At 56.9% G+C, this 16,573-nt stretch overlaps 9 protein-coding genes across 9 annotated transcripts; 5 read left to right on the top strand and 4 right to left on the bottom strand.

Moving 5' to 3' along the window:
• Positions 1 to 102: 102 nt before the first annotated feature.
• MKK02DRAFT_44950 (uncharacterized protein) lies at positions 103 to 1,331 on the bottom strand (the record flags this gene model as incomplete). The annotated part of the gene is made up of 4 exons (XM_053093163.1): positions 103 to 176; positions 237 to 324; positions 375 to 870; positions 1,018 to 1,331. The coding sequence occupies 4 exons, from the start codon at positions 1,329 to 1,331 to the stop codon at positions 103 to 105; spliced, it is 972 nt and encodes a 323-aa protein (XP_052946022.1).
• Positions 1,332 to 1,848: 517 nt separating this feature from the next.
• MKK02DRAFT_44949 (CND01770-like protein) lies at positions 1,849 to 2,393 on the top strand (the record flags this gene model as incomplete). The annotated part of the gene is made up of 3 exons (XM_053093162.1): positions 1,849 to 1,918; positions 2,024 to 2,259; positions 2,313 to 2,393. The coding sequence occupies 3 exons, from the start codon at positions 1,849 to 1,851 to the stop codon at positions 2,391 to 2,393; spliced, it is 387 nt and encodes a 128-aa protein (XP_052946021.1).
• A 3,760-nt stretch (positions 2,394 to 6,153) lies between these two features.
• Positions 6,154 to 6,874, bottom strand: MKK02DRAFT_44946 (cyclophilin-like domain-containing protein; the record flags this gene model as incomplete). The annotated part of the gene is made up of 4 exons (XM_053093161.1): positions 6,154 to 6,196; positions 6,260 to 6,414; positions 6,470 to 6,605; positions 6,657 to 6,874. 4 exons carry the CDS (start codon positions 6,872 to 6,874, stop codon positions 6,154 to 6,156), a joined length of 552 nt encoding a protein of 183 aa, XP_052946020.1.
• A 342-nt stretch (positions 6,875 to 7,216) lies between these two features.
• On the top strand, positions 7,217 to 10,155 carry MKK02DRAFT_44945 (Dolichyl-phosphate-mannose-protein mannosyltransferase-domain-containing protein; the record flags this gene model as incomplete). Its single annotated transcript, XM_053093160.1, has 9 exons — positions 7,217 to 7,681; positions 7,729 to 7,842; positions 7,891 to 8,179; positions 8,227 to 8,495; positions 8,542 to 9,310; positions 9,357 to 9,737; positions 9,789 to 9,832; positions 9,876 to 10,097; positions 10,144 to 10,155. The coding sequence occupies 9 exons, from the start codon at positions 7,217 to 7,219 to the stop codon at positions 10,153 to 10,155; spliced, it is 2,565 nt and encodes an 854-aa protein (XP_052946019.1).
• A 118-nt stretch (positions 10,156 to 10,273) lies between these two features.
• Positions 10,274 to 11,055, bottom strand: MKK02DRAFT_37064 (dihydrofolate reductase; the record flags this gene model as incomplete). Its single annotated transcript, XM_053089551.1, has 3 exons — positions 10,274 to 10,643; positions 10,695 to 10,848; positions 10,935 to 11,055. 3 exons carry the CDS (start codon positions 11,053 to 11,055, stop codon positions 10,274 to 10,276), a joined length of 645 nt encoding a protein of 214 aa, XP_052946018.1.
• Positions 11,056 to 11,261: 206 nt separating this feature from the next.
• On the top strand, positions 11,262 to 12,241 carry MKK02DRAFT_44943 (actin-related protein 2/3 complex subunit 3; the record flags this gene model as incomplete). The annotated part of the gene is made up of 7 exons (XM_053093159.1): positions 11,262 to 11,267; positions 11,353 to 11,455; positions 11,515 to 11,557; positions 11,629 to 11,669; positions 11,724 to 11,933; positions 11,986 to 12,154; positions 12,211 to 12,241. The coding sequence occupies 7 exons, from the start codon at positions 11,262 to 11,264 to the stop codon at positions 12,239 to 12,241; spliced, it is 603 nt and encodes a 200-aa protein (XP_052946017.1).
• A 359-nt stretch (positions 12,242 to 12,600) lies between these two features.
• MKK02DRAFT_33480 (uncharacterized protein) lies at positions 12,601 to 13,386 on the top strand (the record flags this gene model as incomplete). Its single annotated transcript, XM_053088727.1, has 1 exon — positions 12,601 to 13,386. One exon carries the CDS (start codon positions 12,601 to 12,603, stop codon positions 13,384 to 13,386), a length of 786 nt encoding a protein of 261 aa, XP_052946016.1.
• A 945-nt stretch (positions 13,387 to 14,331) lies between these two features.
• MKK02DRAFT_33479 (putative DNA binding protein) lies at positions 14,332 to 15,510 on the top strand (the record flags this gene model as incomplete). Its single annotated transcript, XM_053088726.1, has 7 exons — positions 14,332 to 14,335; positions 14,388 to 14,398; positions 14,778 to 14,823; positions 14,996 to 15,110; positions 15,163 to 15,239; positions 15,292 to 15,366; positions 15,422 to 15,510. 7 exons carry the CDS (start codon positions 14,332 to 14,334, stop codon positions 15,508 to 15,510), a joined length of 417 nt encoding a protein of 138 aa, XP_052946015.1.
• A 308-nt stretch (positions 15,511 to 15,818) lies between these two features.
• MKK02DRAFT_44941 (uncharacterized protein) lies at positions 15,819 to 16,543 on the bottom strand (the record flags this gene model as incomplete). Its single annotated transcript, XM_053093158.1, has 3 exons — positions 15,819 to 16,193; positions 16,255 to 16,374; positions 16,442 to 16,543. 3 exons carry the CDS (start codon positions 16,541 to 16,543, stop codon positions 15,819 to 15,821), a joined length of 597 nt encoding a protein of 198 aa, XP_052946014.1.
• Between the last annotated feature and the right edge of the window lie 30 nt (positions 16,544 to 16,573).

Genomic DNA, 16,573 nt, shown 5'->3' with positions numbered 1-16,573 from the left:
TCCCTGTAGACCTCTCCCCGTCAACCAGCTTCACCAGCGGACGCCCATCCTTTACACAGCACGATCGTCGTACCGTCCCGTATCTGCCCTTCCACCGGGAGATCAGTCCGCAGGGGTACTGCCCAACGAGGAGAAGGAGCCGAGGGACTGGCGTCGAGGAGTATGAGGGTCCAAGTCTGGATGTCAGCGGTCGTTCGGGAAATGCAGGGACTCTGAAGGATTCAGGAGACAAGGACTTGCCTGGGAAGGATCGAGGAGAGTCTTGGGAGCTGGAGTGGCCGTAGCGGCCATCATGAGGTCCAGCAGTCTCCCGAGAGGCATCGACTGTGGAGTCAGCTCTATCTGTGGACCGGAGCAATGCGCAGAGGACATACCCCCAGCACCCAACTCCTTTCCAGCTTCCCAGCCCACTTCGCTCCTCCCTCCCAGCTCCTGATGCCCGCTTCGTCTCCCTTGCCCCACTCAAAGAAGCGCCGTTCCTGCTCCGTACCCGCAAATCCACCTGCGCTGCCCTTGAGTGGACTAGCGAGAGACCGGATCTTGCGGACGTGGATGTCCCACATCCTCTCGTCCTTGCTTTTGGTTGTTTTGGTAGCCGTATCTCCAATAGGTAAAAGAGCGGGTACCATGACGTCGGGTAAGGGGACGAGTGGTGATGTCGTACGAGCGGCTGAGGATGTAGCCTTCGAGGCAGACGCTGGTCGCTGTACATCTTTCGCGGGAGGTGGTTTGGGGATGACCCGTCCCGCCTGATCAGGGAACGTTTTGGCCAGTACAGCCTGCGCCTGAGCTTTGCGTGTGATGAAGGCGTCGTGTCGAGCATTATGTGCCAGAGGGGCAGTACAGTCGTGTGATGTCTGGGCGCGATGTCTGCCTTTTCAGCTTAGAAATGAGGGTCACCACTGGCGCGTTTCGTGCACAAGACAGAAGGTTGGCTTACGCTACACAGTATGCCCCTCCGCAGCCTGGACATCTGACCTCCTTGGCTATCCTCTCCACTTCTGCGTCGGCCTTCACAGCTGGCCCCACGCTATCTCGCTGAGTACCACCCCGGTCCGCCTCCCCCAACCCCCAACACCCTCAATACTCATCCGCCCACATCCCTGCACCTCGCACCCTCCCCTGGGCTTGAAGCTGCTCGGCCCAACTACCGTATTGGACTCTTTGTAACCCAGACCAGGATCAGAGCAGGGCTGATGGATGCGGAGGTGGTTCGAGCAGTATATGTCCCCGCAGGAGGGACAGCGGGTCGGGAGGAAGTCGATTGTGTGACATGTTGCGCAGGAGGCGCCAATGGCGAGGATGGTCTCGGAGGGTGGGTTGCTGGCCATGCTTGATCAGACGCGTTCACCAGACCTCAGGGTAGCTGCCGGGTGGAAGTTCGAGCTTTCGAAACAAGGCAGATGCAAGAGACAACGAAGCGGGCCAGGCGAGATGTTTCAGAACTCAGCGCTTCCCTCTCTCTGTCCTTTGCTTCCGGCTTGAGCGCTGAGCGACAGACATGCTTTATTCAAACATCCGTGTCTCATCATGCTCCCATGCTCTGAAACTCTCTGTCCTGCTCCCTCCCCTTCCCACTCTGCTTCAAGCTGCGAGAAAGTAGCATGAAACTGCTTGAAACCGTTGCCGGAACAATTGGGGAGGTCTGGGGTCTCCAAGACAATTACGTACTTTCCTGCGTCGATGACATCATGACCCGCGCCGAGAGATCTGATTCGCATCCGTGAATCCCGTTCCCCTTTCGGACGGGTCCAGCGAGCGAGCGACTTATAAGCGTTGGCTCTTCGAACGTGTATCTCCCTTTCATCCACCTCTCTTCCCAGCAACCTACATCAAACAGCCAACAACATGTACATCCCCAACTTCCAGAACCTCGTCGCTGCCGGTCTTGCTCTCACCGGCATGGGTGCCTTGAAGCGTATGTTTCTGCTTGCTTCCATTGCCTTTCCCCCACGGCCCCACCGCCTCCTTTCCTGTCACCTCCCCTTGTCCAGTCCAGCCGGATCCTAGCTGACTCTCTCAGCCAACAAGATCGCCCACGGCTCAGTCACCGACTACGCCGTCGAGAAGTGTCTCGACCTGGACGGCACCAAGCGTTGCACCACCCCCTTCAAGGTCTCCAAGTCGACCTGCTACACGATCAAGTGGTCCACCGACGGCGCCATCTCGCACACCACCGCCGAGGTCAGGGACGCGGGCAGCAACGAGATTGTGTACTACCGTGACACGGACGGGGACTGGACTGCGGAGAAGGGCGAGGTGAGTCGGAGCTTCTGCCAGAGGTAGAGCTGGAGTTGGAGCTGACGCCGCAGCTCGTCTACGTTGACTTCAAGCCCAAGGTCCCCGGCCAGGGCAACCACACTGTCGACTATGATATCCGGACTTGCGAGTAGGCGGTCGCGGAGAGTCAGGGCATAGGAGGTGGCAGCATGTAGGAGTAGGCAGTATACTATGTACATATTGAGTATTGACTTTCGCCTATCTCAGCGAGGGATGGCGTGCTCATATTGTACCGGAGCTCATGCTGCTAAGTGGAGGCTGTCCTGTTGATGAGTCTCCGCTCAATCCAGTGGCCGATCCACCCTTATCTTCTGTGCCCCGGCAGAGCCATAGCCCTGATAAGGCCTGGAAGGATCCTTTGTCCACTGTAAGCGGATGTTACGGCTGGACAGTCCAGGCTACTCCGACCTCCTTATCTTCCACTGATATGGAATCTGACCCCCAGAGGGGCGATAAGCAAGCAGGGCGGAGAGTACAATCGACAACTAAGGGATATATAAGAACGCCCGGCGCTGCTTCTGCATCCCCTTTTGCCACCCTTCACAACAACACTGACGCCTGACAACGCCGTCTACCCTACTCTGACCATCCCAGTTCTTCTGACTGCTCACACATCGTTCATCATGGCGGAATCTCTCATTTCGACGTTCATCATCCAAGAGGATCCATCGCCGACCTGGTGGGCGGAAGCGTCCAACAAGTGGCCAAACAGGACCTGTCTCCCTTTGTCAGCGCAGTGGCAGGAGGACGCAGCCACCGAGCATCTTCTCAACAAAGAGCTGGGCATAGAGCGTGAGTCGACGCTAGCTCTAGCCGGCTACCGTGCTAAATCCTGAATCAGAAGCTCACATCCACAGTGACCCTTACCCTGACCCACAGCAAGTTCGGAGAACCCATCCTCACCGTCACCGGCCGAGGATTCAAGGACACGCTCTACTCTCATCCACCAGCCCGGATCTTTGCCGGGCTCAATATCAGCGATGTCGACGTTCCCCCGCTCGCGAGCTTCGCCTCGAGGTGCTCAGGGTGCAAGCACGAGGATGCTGGGGACGGAGACCATACGTTGGTGGACGTAGAGGCTGAGCTTGAGAGGGGTGGGGTGGCGACGACTACGATGTGTTCGGCGTGCTCTGGGATCTTTCGGTATCATGTAGAGTATGGGGGGCCCTGACAATCCTGACTGGGCCCTTGCTAGGCAAGGCTGAGGCCTGATCCTTTTGATACGATATGGCAGTACGGCGATGCACTGGTCAATGGCTGCTGTATGGGCTCCGGAAATGAGCGAGTCGAACGGCTTGGCTGACGCCTTCCTACTTACTGCGGCCCATCGAAGCCTATAGAGCGGCTTCGCATCGACATCGGCACAATCGCCGGGGCTCTAGCTCTCGCCGCGACTCGCTGCACCCTTGGCTTCCCTTTCACTAAGCCGAGGCGGTCACGCGTTTCATCATCACCCTATCCCCCGACGAGGTCTGCCCACTCCACTCAAGACGTCAACCTCGCGGATATCGCCTTGACCACTTCAAGAGCCTAGGCGCATAGTCTTCTAACGTAACCATCCCTTTTCTCGTCAGGGTCATCATATCGGTAAACGTGCTGTAGAAGACCGATCAGTGGCGGGCTATACCCGTGAGCAGTCCAAACTGAATGTCCGGACCCGTATTGTTCCGCTGCATCCAGCTCCCGACACGCTTAGTCTTCAGCTGGGCATAAGGCTGCTGCATCACGGTGAGAAGGCAAGAAGGCCAACCATCAGGCTTTGACAGCAACCTGAGCATCTTCATGACGATTCGTGCGTACGGACGTCGTGACTAGACTTCTTGAGGGCCGATCTTTGCGCGCTGGATCGAGCTGTAAGTGCTCTAAAGGGGATGTATATATATCGCTCCCTATTCGATCTCCCTGCGTGCCCAAGCCATCACACACCCTCACTATTCTACAAACTGACGCTCCGCCCATTCGCCACCGCTTTGATGTCTGCCACCACTTACGTCCTGCCTTCCGTCTTGCCCTCTGCCGGTCGTCCTGCGCGCCACTACGCCCCTCTGGCCTCGACCTGGCAGAATGACATCGTCGACGAGTACTACGCCGGAGCGCATGGAGAGGGTATGTCCACTGTCAGGCCATTATTAGCATCTAGATGAGCCGCCTCATATGTTCCGTAGTCGGTATTCATGCTGACAGACCTAGTGAGTCTCATCGAAACGATCGGTCCCGCGTCCCAGCGCACCCTCGTCTTCAAGGGCACCAATTTCAAAGATACCCTCTTCGACCATCCGAGCCCCAGCACCAATACCGCGTGTACCCACCTGCTCGCGAGCTCGATGGATCGCAAAGGGGCGTACCTCGCCAATGGGTCGTTTCTGATCAGTACGGTTTGCAGACATTGCTCGAGGGTCTTCCAGAACAAGGTCGACTTTGCGATGTGCGCGAATCCGGAGTACATGCCCATTGCCCAGGCAGAGGTAGGTGTGATGGTTCACCTGTCGTCGACACCGTGAGCTGCTCTGTATTCCGCGTCGGATGTTTATGCACACAGCCCCCCATCAACGCATCATGCGCCTGGATTATCGCAGCATCCAGCTGAAAGAAGGTGGGCTGTTCTCTTTCGGCATGGCTCAACGTCGACCGTGTGTTCTCGAATGATCTTCCCCGTCTAATGACGCGAGATTTACTGTCCTCCTTTCACCCCTTGACCCCTCGGGACAGCCTATGACGCGTGAGAGAAGTGGAGATCCAGTGTGCCCATATCAGTGATAAGCTCGCCGGCAGTTTCTTGGCTCCTCGATCCCCCTTGCCCCCAATCAGAATATCCTACACGCATACAAGTCCAAGCCAGATGTCAGCAGCTACCACCACTACCAAGCTGAGCGTGGGACCTCACCCGACGCGGCTCCAAGCAATCATTGATGCGCACATGAAGAAGGTGGAAGAGAAGTCAGGTGAGTCATTGATTCATGGTCCTCCGGTGTCTGCCATCGCATATGGGACGTGCGACCGCGCTGATACTGCTTTAGCGACGCGCACAAAGAGTCAACCCACAGGAGCACGACCGAGCATCCGGTTCGTCGCGAACGATGATTCGTGGAGTGAAACACTGTACTGCGGTGCTGGTCCCGATCACATGTGCTCGTGCTGGAGTCAGTCTGATTCGAACGAGGAGAAAGACATGTTAGAAGTCCCGGGACATCGGGTCATGACGACCTACACCTGCAAGACGTGCAATGGTACCATGAGAGTGAGCTTCACGGGTCCCACCCGTCAGTGAGGGGCAACGGGACGTAAGGGGTGACTGTACGCTTCCGTGCTCTGCCGCGAGTTCTGTGACGTGGTTTGTACTCGCATGTTTGCAATCGCGAGAGATGTTGTGCGAGGAAGTGCCGCACGTTGATGTGATGGAGAGTGGCACCCAGTTAGCCCGCAGTAGATCATTTTCTGCTTGATATAGGGCGAGAGGATTATCCGGTGTAGGTATCCGGCGCTCGAGGGTGGGGAGACTGCTCACCGACACCTGCCACATACCTATACACGTGATGCCCGTCGCTCGGCCATCTTCGCCGTCGCTGTGGGAGGTATACCTCAGGTCTGGCGAGGAGCGGGACCTCGACCGCTCTCTCCGTACCCGACCGCCAAGCAAGCTTGACCGGTGGAACTGAAAAGATGCACCTTCTAAGGGCATTGCGGTAAGAGCAATAAGAAGCCGACGACTAGGCAGCTCGCTGGCAGTCACGTCAGTACCATGTGAGTTGTCTTCGACCGCATGAGGCTGTCAGGAATGCGTCAGCAAATCCCTGGGACCACACACGAAGGACTCGTTTCGGGTCCGATGCTTAGTCTGGTCGCCTCGCCCTGCTTTCAAGACGTCTCTTGCATTTACATCTCGCCACATTCTGTTATCCGCACATTCAGCTTTGGTCTGCTTCATCAGCGTCGCTACCCTCTGTAGCAATACGGAGCATGTAGCAGGGACCGCACTGACCTATTGTTCTGCCCCGTTGGCGTATTTTCTATCTTCCTTACCGTCAACATCCCTTCTACCACCCGCCCAAAGACCACGTGCTTCCCATCTAGGAAGTCTGCGGGTGCTACCGTTATGAAGAACTGGCATCCGTTTGTACCTGGTCCGGAGTTGGCCTGAAAGGCATTAGCTACATCTCCTCTGCCCATAAGAAAGAGGAGAGTAGCCCACCATGCTCAGCAGACCTGGGACGGTGTGCTTGACCTGAAAGTTCTCGTCGGCGAATTGTGGTGTGTCGTATATACTGAAGCTTCCCGTTCCGTCGCCTCGTACAAAGTCTCCCCCTTGCACCATGAACGATGGTATCCTGACTTGTCAGCTCTAGCCGTATCAACTTCAATACAGCTCGACAGCTCACACTCTATGGAACATGCTCTTCTTGTATCCCTGCGGCACGCCCGTTACTTTATGCTCCCCCGTACACAGCTGCCGAAAGTTCTCGGCCGTCTTGGGCACCACATCGTCAAAGAGCTCCATCTTGATCCGGCCTGAGGGCGTTTCGCCGATGTTGATGTCGAAGAAGACGACGGGGCGGACGTGCCCTTCTGGCGGGTCGGGGATGGCGGAGGAGGACATTTTGGGTGGTAGGACTACGGGCGAGATATCTGCGGATGGACTGGGTTGCTCTCGAGGTCTTGTGGGCTATGTACTGGTGTGTGGGATGAAGGGCAAAGAGAGCAGAAGACATGGGTGCATGATGAGTGATAGCAGTCAAGGGGAGACCCCTTTACGTAAATGTCCCTGCACAGCCAAATGAACACGTCAAAAGGGCGCAGCATTCCTCCTCTGCTTCATCCATCTGCTGCACAGCTAAATACCCACCATCTGCCCTTCGTACGCCTACTCAGCTGCTCAAACAGCCCTAGGAGCAGCCCAGACGCGATCACGAACCGCGCCGTACCCATGAACTAAGGCCTCATGCAAAGGCACCCCCTCCCCTCCGCAGCCTCAGCATCCCTCCAGGCCGCCGTCCCCCTCTCGCTCTCTCATCGGCGTACGACCCCGCGCCCTATCCCATCAGCCGACGCGCCCGCAGAGGACGAAGAGGACATACACGATCCTCGACCGTGGGAGTCTTTGAAGCATCCGAGGACGTACGGCTCTGCGCCCAACTCGTCGCATTCTACGCATCCAAGCCTAGGGCTCAGTTCGGATCGGGATACGGGGCATCTGCCGATGTTCCATACGGACGAGAATGAGGCGAGACGGCGTGTGGGAGCTCAGCCGCAGGTGTATGGCGAGAAGGAGGGGCTGAACGGGGCAGGGGAGAAGCAGGGCTTGATGGATGAGGATGTGTCGGGAAAGTGGGGGAAGCCGCATGGTGCTGGACCTGGAGTGGGGGGGAGAAGAGGATTACCACCAAGGCAGAGGCTATCAGGATGGGTGAGATATCCTTTCTGTGTTGTCCAGGCTTCAGGCTGAATGTTCAGCAAGGAATCTACGCCGAGTACGAGGAATGGATCTGGGCAGCCGTATACACCATTCTATCCATGATCACCCGGTTCTGGCGGATCGGAGCTGCCAACTATGTAGTCTGGGACGAAGTAAGCTTCCGCATTTGCTGGATCGAGTGCAAGCAGCTGACATCTCAGGCGCACTTTGGCAAATTCGGCTCTCACTACATCAACCGCGACTTCTACTTTGACGTCCACCCACCACTCGGCAAGATGCTGGTCGGTCTCGCCGGACTCCTATCAGGCTATAACGGGGGATTCGAGTTCAAGTCAGGCGTCGAATACCCCGCCGACTTGCCTCATACGACTATGCGGGTCATGCTCGCTTCGTTCGGGGTAGCACTGGTCCCCATTGCCTGGTTCACCGCCGGCGAGATGGGCTGGAGCAGATTCACACGGCACTGGGTGACTATCTGTGTGCTATGTGGTGAGTCTCGCTCCTAAAATTTGCAAGGAGTCCTGAGCTGATTACAGACATCGGATGGCTCTGCATCTCCCGGTTCATCCTCCTCGACTCGATGCTCCTCTTCTTCACCTTCACCACCACCCTCGGACTCGTCAAATTCCACAATCAGCGGCATGAGGCGTTCGGGGATGATTGGTGGATGTGGCTGATCTTCACTGGATGGAGTATCGGCTGCGTCTGCTCAGTCAAGTGGGTCGGCATGTTCGCTATGGCCATGGTTGGGGTGTATACCGTGGAAGATCTCTGGGAGAAGTTTGGGGATCTCAAAATGCCTCTGGTAAGCTCGAGCGTTTCTGCGGAGGAGACATCAGCTCATGCCAAAGCGAACATATATCAAACACTGGATGGCCCGTATCTCTGCCCTCATCATCCTCCCCTTCCTCGTCTACGCCGCTTGCTTCAAGATCCACTTCCTCATCTTGAACCGATCCGGGCCGGGCGACGCCCAAATGTCCTCGCTCTTCCAGGCCCACCTGCGCGGAATCGACTTTGCCGAATCTCCCTTGGAAATCGCCTACGGCTCGAAAGTTACGCTCAAGAACTACGGGTATGGAGGTGGTCTGCTCCACTCGCATGTCCAGACCATGCCCGTCGGGAGTCAGCAACAACAGATCACCTGCTACCACTACAAGGACGACAACAACCACTGGCGGATCACACCGACGTGGGGCGCCGACCCGGTCGATCCGGACGGACCGGTCAAGTTCTTGCTTGATGGCGATACCATCCGACTGGTACATACGTCAACGGGCCGCAATTTGCACTCGCACGTCATTGCGGCGCCGGTCACGAAGGAGCACTGGGAGGTGTCGGGGTACGGAAACGAGACGATTGGGGATGAGGGGGATCATTGGGTCGTCGAGGTGGTAGACGACACCCATCGCTCTCGGTCAGATGCGAAGGACGGGCGGGTACATTCCCTGACGACTCGGATGCGGTTCCGGCACAAGCTGCTGAATTGCTATCTGAGAGCAGCGAACTCGGTGCTGCCCCAGTGGGGGTTCAAGCAGGTCGAGGTGACTTGCGACAAGGAGAACAACCCGAAGGACATTCATACCTACTGGAATGTCGAGTCTCACTGGAACGAGCGACGTAAGTTTTCGCTATCGGCGAGACATTCCTCAAAGCTGACCACTAGTACCCGCTGGCTCGGCAAAACTCTACAAATCCCCCTTCTGGCGCGACTTCCTCCACCTCAATGTCGCCATGTGGACCTCCAACAACGCCCTCGTCCCCGACCCAGACAAGGACGATATCCTCGCTTCTCTCCCAACGGACTGGCCATTCCTTAACCTCGGTCTCCGGATGTGCGGATGGGGCGACAATCAGATCAAGTTCTACCTCCTTGGAACACCGATCATCTGGTGGTTTTCCTCCATCGCGCTCGTGCTGGGCATGGGAATGACGGGGTGGTATATCCTGAGAATGCAGAGGGGTTACAAGGACTGGAAAGTCGGAGAGTGGGAAGACTGGACGCATGTTGGGAAGGTGGCCTTTGCGGGCTGGGCGTTCCACTACTGTGAGCTGGAGAACGATCAGCAGTCTGCAGCCCTCAAGCTGACGTATTCAGTGCCGTTCTTGATCATGGGCCGAGTCACCTATCTGCACCACTACGTATGTCACTTCGCTCTTATTATTGCGCCATGCTGACCTTCAGCTCCCTACGCTCTGGTTCGCAGTCCTCATTGCCGGTCACGTCTTGGACCACCTCTTCTTTGGCAACCCGCGCGACAACCGACCACAATCAAGACGACTCGCTTGGTTCGTTGTTTGGACGCTGGCGGTCGTGGTCAACTTCTGGTGGTTCAAGGATTTGGCGTTGGGGGTGCATGGGAACATCAACGACCACAAGGGATGGAAGTGGCGGTCAAGCTGGAATGTGAGTAATGCGTCAATGTTTGGTGACTAGTAGCTGATAACCATAGATCTACAACTGAGTATCCGGCCTGCCCTAGCTATGACACGAACGACCCAAAAGCATTCATCAATAGATTCTCATCGCTTGGAATGCCTCATGCATCTCTTGCCACTCCGATTGGCAGCATGCTTCCATTCTCATGCCAAGACCCACATTTCAAACCTATATTTGAACTCCTTCTCCTCTACTTCTCCCTCCTTCACCTCGAATCCCACATACTCTTCTAGCTCCTTATGACTCGCTATCCGCCATACCTTCTTCCCCTCCCTTCCCTCTTCCCCATTTTCGGCTGTCCGGCTCGTGAAATCATCCAGGAAGGTATCACACTCGACGTCGGTCGTTATTCGCGTCAAGAGGACGCGGTCTACCATCGGCGGGGAGGCAGTAAGGGCCTCAGAGTAGAGCTGCGCGCCGCCAATGAGGAAGATCTTCTGCGAGGCGGAGGAAGAAGGGGAGGAGAGGGCTTCGCTGAGCGAAGAGTGTGAGGAGGAGGAAGGTTCAGAAGAGCTGGAAGGTTGAGCTTTGTCTTACGCCTGGCGAGTCAACCAGGTAGCTCACACGTCGATGCCTTTCCGGGAGACTACCAAGTTCTGCCTGTTCGCCAATGGCCTGAACTTGGTCGGTATACTCTCCCAGGTCTTACGGCCCATGATGACCGCATTCTGCGTTGAAGCAGCTCCACCTTGGGCGGAGGGATGCGCGCCGACAGTGACTATACTGCGTCAGTCAGTCATCTGCCGTAGCGCCGAGCAATGAGCGATACAGAGTGTCAGAAGTGGAGTCGGTGGGGAGACGAACCTTTCTGAAAGTACTTCATCTCGCCCGGGAGACGCCATGGGAGTCCTCCATCTTTCCCAATGCCATTAGAGAGGGTAGCTGCCACGATGGCAGTCACCGAAGGGCGGGCCGAGGTGCTCATGATGCCTGTAGAGAGGTTTGAGAGGGGTCGAAGAGAGAAATGTACGCGAAGGAGTGGGGGACACGGCCGGGACAGAAATGGGGGGAATATTTACAGTCAACAAGCTGGACCTGTGCGTCACCGGCCTGGCTGCGGGGAACCCATGCTCTCTACTCTATCTATCGCGCTCTTACATCCCAAATCCGGATAGCATAGATACATACAGTATGCCCGTGAGTACTGTTCCGTCAGCGTGATCGAAAGGCGGGAGGTCACGTCCTCTATCCCGTTTCGAGGGACAAGATTGACCTTGTACAGGCCTACCACTCCTCTTACAACGATGATCCCTCGGTCCGGCAAGTGGGCAACACCGCTATCTTGCCTATATCTACCAAAGTGCGCGGACCGGCGCCCATAGCATGTGAGCTACATTCCCCGAGGTGCTGCATCTAGCGCCTAGACTGTGAGCTGATTGTCCAGCCGACCCTAGTCAGCCGGACATCATCGAAGAGGCCTTGGACCTGTATGTCCACCTGCCTTACCGCCTTGTGCCGACCGAGGCGGCATATGACTAGTCAAGTACTGATCCTACAGCTTCCGAGCCAACTGTCTCTTCAGAAACTTCGAGATCAAAGGTAAGCTTCGCAACCCCAAGATTCGCACTTCGTTCGCCAAAGCTGACCCACCAGGCCCCGCCGACCGCCTGCTCATCTACCTAATCCTCTTCATTTCGGAATGCCTCACCAAGCTCGCACCCACGCCCGGAAGACCGTCTCCGGGGTATCAAGAAGCGACCAAGGTGCTTCAAACACTCGCGGTGGACTCGTTTGCTCTGCCCGGAGACGCTGGGTTCCCGTTGAACAGCTTGTACCACGCCCCAGGAAGCCGGCCTGATGCCGGTATGTTCAGAGTCCCCACTCTATACTGCGAGGTATTTCGCTGACTATGTAGATGCTCTTCGCTCCTACCTCACCCAGACCCGCACAGAGCTTGCCCTCCGACTCGCAGACCGCCTATACCCACCCGAGCAGACAATGGGGCCAGATGGACAGCCCACCGGTCAGACGGGCGCACGAGCCGCGAAGCCAAGTAAATGGTGGATGAGCTTCCAGAAGCGGCGGTGAGCTCCACGATTCCCGACTCAACAAGGAACGAGGAAGGAGCTGATGCATTCAGGTTCATGGGCCGAAGTCTGGGCAGTGCATGAGCTATGGACAGAGCAAGTTACGAGAAGAAGATGCTGTATAGGATCAGGCGCGGCGCAGAAAAGAGCGTCGATGGGATCCGGCCGAGGACGGGAATGCGGGGCTGTGCTTCAAGGTGGTTGAGCTGATGAGGACCGAGTATGAAAGGATGTTGTGCACTATCGCTGCTACGCGTGTGGGACCCTCGAGGGATCGAGGGCGCGATATGCGGTGCTGATGAGCAACGGAGCTGCGGATGAAGGGATTCTCGACTCTCAGCTGGGATATAAGGTATACGTTCTGGACCGTATCTTCCTCTTTCCTCAGTTCACACTCACCCGTCACGTACTCAGTCATTCTCATACTCACGCCCTAGCCTGTCATGCTACCTCCTTCACCTCCTTACTGGATGACCTCACCCCCTGCTTCCCCCAGCGTCAGCAACGAGCGGCGTTCTCCCACCAAGAGCTGCCATTTCTCTCCTCACGTCCCTGTCCTCACTATCATTCCTCCTACTCTGCCTCAGCACCTCCCTACCCCGCCACTCACACCCCTTACTCCGCTCACCCCCTGCCTGAAGACAAGCAGCAGGAAGAACAGCTTCTTCCACGATGAGCCCTCCACGGATGTGCTTCTCGCCAGCCCTACGCCGATTGCTGCCACGACAGAACCTCTCGCACTCGCTACGGCTGTTCCTCTGCCCTCGTCCCCCAGTCCGGCCCTCGCCGAGGCGCTTCCCATCCCTACGGGCCACGAGACCGACCACGCCCTGCATGCGCCACTTGTCGCCCACCTCGCGCTCTTACACCCATCGACTCCGAGAGAAGTGATCCACTTCTGCGCAACGAGGCTGCTCTCTCCGGACCGGCCCTTTGGGTTCGACACTGCGGTAGAGATCGACCGACGGGGGACTCAGGCCAAGGCCGAGAACGAGAGGGAGAAGGCAGTAGGGAAGGCTGCGTCTACGAAGCAGAAGGAGTGGACACCACTTTGGGCAGGTATCGGGGATCTCGCCACTGCCGGCCTGGGAAGGGAGGCCGCCAAGGGGTGCGAGCAGGTCGGACCGGGGAAGGAGATTGACGAGAAGCTGGAGTGGATGTATGGCGTGGCGAGAAGGAGCTGGGAGATCTTGGTGGTGAAGGCGCCAGGGAGGGGTGGTGCGCTGTGAGCGCGTAGACTAGAGCGAGGTACGAGTCTCGCGATGAAAGTCGGGAACGAGGGGTTTGTGATCGAAATGAGAGGACAGCGATAGGTACGACGAGGTCTCTGCGTTCTGTTAATAGCAGCGAGGCAATGAACATATTGTACATAAGATGCATAGAAGACTAGATGACAGCCAAGAGCCGGTCAAAGCAGCAACAAGTAGAAGCGGAAGACGGGCGAAATGCTCTGTGTGTCCTACGCTGTCCAGGCCTTTTACCTAAATAATCCTTCTACCGCTGCCCCAGCAGCTCTGTTCACTTGTGGAGATCAGCAGCTACCCCACAAGACGTTTCGGAAGGAGACCTTGGAGGAGAGCTGTAGGGAAAGGAGCAGGCCGAGTGAAAGCAAGAGTGAAAGTGGCGGGTGGCGAACATCTCGTCCTCCAACTCTCGCAGTGACTTCTGCCTCCGACTGGGTATAGCTCTTCCTTCTGCATATCGAAGTATGCTCAAACTCTGGCTGGGGATAGTAGCGATTCCCAGCTATCTATTGGTACTATTATGAACGCCACAGCATACACGCTCAGCTCACAGTGACCCTTCCCGTTATCCCTTCTTCAGCCCATATCCCGCGGCTCAATTCCGCGCCTCATACCACCCGAAAACAGCTTTTGGCCGTCTCCTTTCCAGCCCGGTCTTCCCCGATACCCGTCGCCCGGCTCCCTAGCGCCACACTCCCATAACGCCGAGTTGAATGATTACTATGCGTCGGCGGTACGATCCGCTGTGCACGGGCCCCTTGCCGCCCCGCGCTACCGCCTTCGCCACCGCCCCCTCGTCGTCGCCGGGTTGATACAAACAACTCCATCCCCCCCTCCCCTCTTGCTTTTGTACGTCTCCTTCTCCGCATACGTCCATATCGACAAGACACCCTTACTACCCACAAATACCTATAACAAGCATCCAGCAACATGGGTAAGTCAGCTAGAGGGCCTGGAATGAGTAGGGCATAAGCTGATGCATGCAGCGCGAACCAAGGTTAGTCATCGTGTCTGCAAAGAAGGAGGAGGAAGGAAGGTGTTGTGGAGGCAACCTCCACTCTGACCTCCCTCTCCCCCCTTCTTCCATGACATGCCTTCTCATCTACACCCATCCCCTTCTGGCATGGAGACGAGAAGCTGTGCATGGCCTAGGGGTGATGCATAGACTGCGATGATGGCGATGACGGCGGCAGCGGGTCCTGGAGGTTGAAGTTGGAGATCCCCTGCTTCCTTCCTCCACTTCAGCCCACCTCCGCACACCTATTCCCCGACCATCCCTCCTGTCTCCTCGCCTGCTACTTCCCCTCAAGACTGCCTTGACTCTCTGATACCTCATTTGCTTCGACTCCTCGGGGAACTCCAACTGACATTGATAGCAAACCGCACGAAAGTCCACCGGTGGTAAGGCGCCCCGAAAGCAGCGTGAGTCTTCCTTCCCTCACACCCTCTCCGTCATATCCCTCTCCTGTCTTCTCTTGCCCGCCATTGCAGGTCCCTCTCGGACCTTTGCTTGAAGATCTGCGGCAGCTTCCTTCCCTCGCCTGATATACACCTCTCACCCACTTATCCCTTGGTACCCCTACTGACCCCTCAGTCGCCACTAAGGCCGCCCGCAAGTCCGCGCCCGCCGCCCACGCCGGTGGTGTCAAGAAGCCCCACAGGTACAGGCCCGGTACCGTCGCTCTCCGTGAGATTAGGCGATACCAGAAGTGAGTTAGGAGGTGCTTCTTGGCCCATACGAGCGCTCAGCTGACGCCAAAGGTCGACCGAGCTCCTGATCAGGAAGCTCCCCTTCCAGCGTCTCGTCCGTGAGATCGCCCAGGACTTCAAGACGGACCGTGAGTTATCACGCGCGCTCCGCCGAAAAGCGCTCAAAAGCTTACGATGTAGTCCGATTCCAGTCCTCCGCTATCGGAGCTCTCCAGGAGGCTTCCGAGGCCTACCTCGTGTCTCTCTTCGAGGACAGTAAGTTGTGAACAGTGCGACCTCGCGTTCGCTTGAAACCAAACTGACAGTCCAGCCAACTTGGCCGCTATCCACGCCAAGCGAGTCACCATCCAGCCCAAGGACCTCCAGCTGGCCCGCCGGCTCCGAGGCGAGCGATCCTAGATGCTGTCCTGGCTCTAGCGATCAGCATCGACCGATGGCGTAGGCTCCGTAGGGTTGAGTAGAAGGGATTATACGGCCACTTCCTCCCCTCCTTTTCATTTCGTATTATGTGATACCTCCTTCATCACTTTTCTTCGTTGTTTCGCTCTGTACTCTCGCGGGGTGAACATCCTGTTTATATCGCCATATAGTGTTCCGCAAGCTCAAATGTATTCGCAGATGTATCAGTCGCTGTCGATCCTCGCTCGTACTATCCCATGATACGCGTCCGCCGTTCCAAGCTGCGGAATCGGCAACTATCATTGATGTCATCTATCTGTGATATCTGCTTGCGATGCTGCAACATTTTTCGGCCCTCCAGATCGCGTCTCTAGACCCTGACTCCCACTCAGGTCCTCTCTCAGCCGCTTCAGCGTCTCCTCCAGATCCTTCATCACCCGCACCTCCGTTCTCATCCCATACAGCCCAAGCTCAACCTCCCCGCCGCCTGCGCGAGACTCGTCTCCTCCTGCAACTGCAGCCTTCTCCTTAGCTCCTGCTCCAGCCCCTACGCCAGTACCAGCCGGCAGGCTCGCCGAGAAGGGTGTCGGAATAGACCCTACCGGAGGTGGTCTCAGCGCAGAAGTTGACGCTCTCGTTTCGCGTAGATAGTAGACCGTTTGACGGAGGATGAACTGGATTTTCTGTGCTGGGGTCAACTTTTGATACCACGGCAGGGATAGGGGTGTGAACGAGTAGGCGTACGTCAAGAGTGGACATGTATGCCTCTATTGCTTTGTTGGCTGTTATGGCAGTGCGTTCGGGGGTAGGGGATGTCAGGTGCGCGAGAACGGGTTTGACGGAGAGAAGTAGGTCTGGAATGGCCTAGAGGTGATCAGCAAGGATATAGAACGGCGTGGAAATGCGCTGGGGGGCTGTCAAGAAGACGCACCAGATCAACAGCGCCTAGAGCCGTGAAGAGGGAGTCGGCGTCGAGGGAGGTGAGGTCGAGCGGATCATGCTCTTCCGGGGACGAGGGTTGCGGGGCCGACATCTGACAGTGTATGCCTAATATGACGCGATC

This window comes from Dioszegia hungarica, assembly GCF_025882075.1.
Source record: "Dioszegia hungarica strain PDD-24b-2 chromosome Unknown MKK02contig_8, whole genome shotgun sequence".
Lineage (NCBI taxonomy): Eukaryota > Fungi > Basidiomycota > Tremellomycetes > Tremellales > Bulleribasidiaceae > Dioszegia > Dioszegia hungarica.
The sequence above is the reverse complement of the archived record's forward strand: the minus strand, read 5'-3'. Positions and strand labels throughout refer to the sequence as shown.